The 5,637-nt window shown below is 39.7% G+C and overlaps 1 protein-coding gene across 1 annotated transcript; it reads left to right on the forward strand.

The window, feature by feature from the left end:
- LOC104759564 (F-box protein At5g25290-like) lies at positions 1,374–3,973 on the forward strand. The gene is made up of 2 exons (XM_010482470.1): positions 1,374–1,543; positions 3,556–3,973. The coding sequence occupies exons 1-2, from the start codon at positions 1,374–1,376 to the stop codon at positions 3,971–3,973; spliced, it is 588 nt and encodes a 195-aa protein (XP_010480772.1).

A 5,637-nucleotide genomic window follows, 5' to 3' on the forward strand; every position in this document is an offset into this window, starting at 1 on the left:
AAACGGACCCCAAGCTGGCCCTGCAGGGCATCGATCCTAACTCCTCACTGGGCAAATGGAACTAATCATCCAAATCCACAGTAGGTTATTGGTGCACCAGGCGTTCCTCGAACCCTGGTCCCCACCCTTTAACAACCTTCCCACAGGACAAGCTGTCACCAATTGATCTGCAGGTCAATTGGTGACAGCTTGTCCTGTGGGAAGGTTGTTAAAGGGTGGGGACCAGGGTTCGAGGAACGCCTGGCGCACCAATAACCTACTGTGGATTTGGATGAATAGTTCCATTTGCCCAGTGAGGGGTTAGGATCGATGCCCTGCAGGGCCAGCTTGGGGTCCGTTTGGGCGGCTAGCAGTGAGGCTAGCGGGGTCCACGGGACGGGTTGTTACAAAAATAAATCAAAATAAAAAAGCTATATTACAAAAATACAAATTACAAAAACAAGTAACTAACAAAATATATAATCCCGTGCTGTAGCACGGGGTATCACCTAGTTAAACTTTATATGCCTGGTGCTTCGCATCCTAAGACTACCAAATATCTGAGAGGTCTTTTTTTGGGTAGAAGACAAGAAGAAGAATGAGTTGACTATGTTGTTGTGTGGCAATTTCAGGAAGGCCAGTTTTTAGGCTTTTGCAGGAATGGGGATTTCTATTATCGCGATATTCCAGTACGGAACAGGGTCCATGTTCCCAGGGAGTATCGAGGCCTACAAGATGTGGTGCTCAAAGGTCACCTGTCTTTACTACCTGTCGCACCGTTGCTACATTCGAGAACTGGATTTGTCTGGACAAGATGGTTTCAAGGATGTGTATGTGCTCCCTAGCTTTCAAATGTGGAAGCCATCTAGGCGGCCTAGTGGTGATTGAAACGACCAACCTTTTTTTTAAAAAAAAAATAATAATAATAATAAATATAATATAATAAATAAAACTACAACTAGTGGTCCCATATCCACTAGCCATCTAACCACATTCACAATCATCAGCAGAAATAACAACACCAATTAAATATCCAATAATACTCCAACAATAACCAATAACCATAGCATCAACAATAGTCAAATACCAAACAACAAGAAACAAGGAACCAGCAACCTAGCAATGTTTCTAATGACTCCACTCTAGCAACCTAACAATGCCAGCCAACATCCAATCGAGTCCCTAGAACATCCTCCTCTTCATTGCCTTTGATTCCACGATCACACTTTGCCTTTACCTGCACACCACAAACAACAATTGAGATGCGTAAGTATTATCACAAATACTTAGTGAGGCAATTCTCCCAACTACTGGGCTATACACACAAGCAATAAGATCTCTACAAGCCACAATCGNGCAATTTCAGGAAGGCCAGTTTTTAGGCTTTTGCAGGAATGGGGATTTCTATTATCGCGATATTCCAGTACGGAACAGGGTCCATGTTCCCAGGGAGTATCGAGGCCTACAAGATGTGGTGCTCAAAGGTCACCTGTCTTTACTACCTGTCGCACCGTTGCTACATTCGAGAACTGGATTTGTCTGGACAAGATGGTTTCAAGGATGTGTATGTGCTCCCTAGCTTTCAAATGTGGAAGCCATCTAGGCGGCCTAGTGGTGATTGAAACGACCAACCTTTTTTTTAAAAAAAAAATAATAATAATAATAAATATAATATAATAAATAAAACTACAACTAGTGGTCCCATATCCACTAGCCATCTAACCACATTCACAATCATCAGCAGAAATAACAACACCAATTAAATATCCAATAATACTCCAACAATAACCAATAACCATAGCATCAACAATAGTCAAATACCAAACAACAAGAAACAAGGAACCAGCAACCTAGCAATGTTTCTAATGACTCCACTCTAGCAACCTAACAATGCCAGCCAACATCCAATCGAGTCCCTAGAACATCCTCCTCTTCATTGCCTTTGATTCCACGATCACACTTTGCCTTTACCTGCACACCACAAACAACAATTGAGATGCGTAAGTATTATCACAAATACTTAGTGAGGCAATTCTCCCAACTACTGGGCTATACACACAAGCAATAAGATCTCTACAAGCCACAATCGACAATCAAATAAACAAACCAGGCAATATACAAAGCACACAACAATCCATTGTAGCTGAAAGAAGGGTGTCGATCGACACTGACAATCTGGTGTCGACCGACACCATACTGGTGTCGACCGACACCTCCACATGGCATCGATCGACACTCACCAAAGTCTCGAGCCGTCCTCGCGTTGGTGTCGACCGACACCCCAACTGGTGTCGACCGACACTGTTGCCAAGCAGCAATTTCTTTCGATCAGAAACTCTGAATCTCGCCTCCAATCTTCTCCAATCCGNAAATATAATATAATAAATAAAACTACAACTAGTGGTCCCATATCCACTAGCCATCTAACCACATTCACAATCATCAGCAGAAATAACAACACCAATTAAATATCCAATAATACTCCAACAATAACCAATAACCATAGCATCAACAATAGTCAAATACCAAACAACAAGAAACAAGGAACCAGCAACCTAGCAATGTTTCTAATGACTCCACTCTAGCAACCTAACAATGCCAGCCAACATCCAATCGAGTCCCTAGAACATCCTCCTCTTCATTGCCTTTGATTCCACGATCACACTTTGCCTTTACCTGCACACCACAAACAACAATTGAGATGCGTAAGTATTATCACAAATACTTAGTGAGGCAATTCTCCCAACTACTGGGCTATACACACAAGCAATAAGATCTCTACAAGCCACAATCGACAATCAAATAAACAAACCAGGCAATATACAAAGCACACAACAATCCATTGTAGCTGAAAGAAGGGTGTCGATCGACACTGACAATCTGGTGTCGACCGACACCATACTGGTGTCGACCGACACCTCCACATGGCATCGATCGACACTCACCAAAGTCTCGAGCCGTCCTCGCGTTGGTGTCGACCGACACCCCAACTGGTGTCGACCGACACTGTTGCCAAGCAGCAATTTCTTTCGATCAGAAACTCTGAATCTCGCCTCCAATCTTCTCCAATCCGCTCCTTGCACTCCCAGAAGCCAAACCCAGCCAAAACAGTGACGAAATACCATAGAGAACTCAAAGAAACAACCACATAAGCACCAAATCACATAAAATCTAGAGATCTTAGCTTAGATAAGCCATGGTCATGCACTCACCTCTCTCCAGGAAGATTCTGACCAGTAGGAACGAAATCCTCCCTCCTAGCAAGCTTCTAACTTTTTCCTAGCTCCAAATCTCTCAAGAACAGCAAGGAATCTCCCACACTTTTCCCAAAAAGCTCAAGAACACTCTCTCTTTGTTTTTCTCTCAAAAACGGCGAATACAGACAAAAAACACGACCTTGGGTCGTTTTCCCTCTTTTACACTCGATTTAGGGATTCTCTAAACCAACCACGCAAACCGGATAATTAAAAACGAACCGATCAAACTGGCCACAACTGGTGTCGATCGATGCCTCACGAGAAGGTGTCGATCGACACCCTTACCAAAATACCAAAAATTGGTTTGCGGGTGTTACAGTGATTTGGGAATAACCGGAGTAAAAAAGCTTATCTCATCTGGCGATAGCATTGCTGTTACAATATCAGGAGACGTTTTGTTGGTCTATACCAGGGCTTACGAGCCTGTCTGGATCTTCCGCGTCTTCAAGAGTTATCCTAAGGGGCTAGACCGGATCTCCACCCTTGTTGAGGTTGAATCTCTAGGTGATGAGGCCCTGTCTTTCGATTTGGGTATCACCGTGCCTGCTGATCTTACCCTTGGTATTAAGCCAAACTCCATCTATTTCACCCGTAATGACCGTTTCGGTCACCCGTCTTGTAATATTCCATGCCTCGACATATGTGTGTACAATATTGCAACAAGGACCATCAAACGCTTCTTCAGTGGCTCCACCTTAAAACTCAAGGATGCGCAGTGGCTTCTCCCCTCAGCTTGATTTGGTGTTTTCAAGAGTTTCTCTTGCGCGATCATTTTCCTGTGTTCATCTTAAACTATTTATAGGCTAATTTTTTCTTCAATTCTTTTACTTTTTTTTTTTTTACTAATATAAGGATTATTGGTCGCACCTCAAAATCATGTTTCCATGCACGCCGGCAGTACACTTGCTTATATGCGTCATTTTTGTATATTTTAGTTGAATTATATGCTTCATATATTCTGAATATATATCGTGAATTCTTAAGAAAACACAAAAATATATGATATGACACCAACGCAAGCTTTTGCATTAAAAAAAAAATGGTAAGTTTTTCTTTTATGGAACCAGATTGTAGTATAATTTTTGTTGTTGAACCGTCAAACGTTCAAAGCTAGTGTTTGATTTATTTATATATTGAGAAATACATTACTTGAGTTCTATGGTAGGAACGTAGTTGGTTGGTGAGGAGATGATCAAGCTATTTTCAATATTCATGAAAGTCCTTACTTGGGATTGTGATGTGACATTTTTACACAAGCCGCCTAATATCTTAGATGCTAACCCTGTTTTAAAAAATTGCTAGGCGTTAGTCGGACGGTCAGGGTGGGCCTAGCGCCTAGCGAGAAAATCGAGATTAAACGGGATTAATCGGGAACTAGTTTTAGGGTTTTTTATTAAATTAATAATAAATAAAAATAAATAGTATTAAAGTATATGTATAATTCTGTTTATGTTGAAAATAAAAATATCAAATAAAATATAAAACTATAGTATTGTCTTTAAAATTACGGTAAACACATAAAAACATAATTTTGAAAGAAAATTTATGATTTTCATTAAAAGTTTGTACATTAGTTATTGTAAAACATCATAAATTTTTAATTTAAATGTCTAAATAACAAAAATGTATATTTGATTTATATTTGGCTTTAAAAATAATCATTATATACAAAATTAAGCGGAAAGTAATAGGATTAGACGGATTATAATCAAATTATATAGATATAATTGGATCATCGATGCTAGGAGGGGATTAGTCATTAATCGAGGCGGAGATGGTGGACCTAGCGATTTTACGGGGCGTAATCGGTGCTAGGCGGGGATTTTAAAAACAGGGGATGCTAATATAAAAGAATAGTTGACCTTAGCAAGCATAAGCATGACCACATGGTTAGGTTAATTATATTGGACCAATCAGTTTTGTCTTGCTCATGATCAATTAAGAAGTACTGTGATTTTATTACTTTGTTCATGTAGGTGTGGAGGAATAAGTGTTGCTTGCACTTATGGTATTCATTTCTTTGCAAGTTGCAGTTTAAACAAATGATAGGGGATTTCAGATGCAAGTCCTTTTTCTTTTTCTTTTGCATATTACCAGTGACATACCATAAGTGAAACTTTTGGTAGTAATAATCAAGATGTGACTTTCGAGTGGAGAAAAAGCTTTGAATAATCGAACAGCGTTTTAAAAATTCATCTACAATGCCGATTTATTGAGTAAGACGAGATCCATTTGGGAATGTGCATCAGATAAATGATCGATTAAGATATTCTATGTATTACGTAACCTTTCGTAAATATAAATAAGAGCCAATGATACTGTTGATATATATTGAAAAGAGAGAAAAGTGGTTTTGTGTTCCGACAATATCAACATTTACAAGTTTAACTTCGTTAGGTGA

This window comes from Camelina sativa, chromosome 17, assembly GCF_000633955.1.
Source record: "Camelina sativa cultivar DH55 chromosome 17, Cs, whole genome shotgun sequence".
NCBI classification, from domain to species: domain Eukaryota; kingdom Viridiplantae; phylum Streptophyta; class Magnoliopsida; order Brassicales; family Brassicaceae; genus Camelina; species Camelina sativa.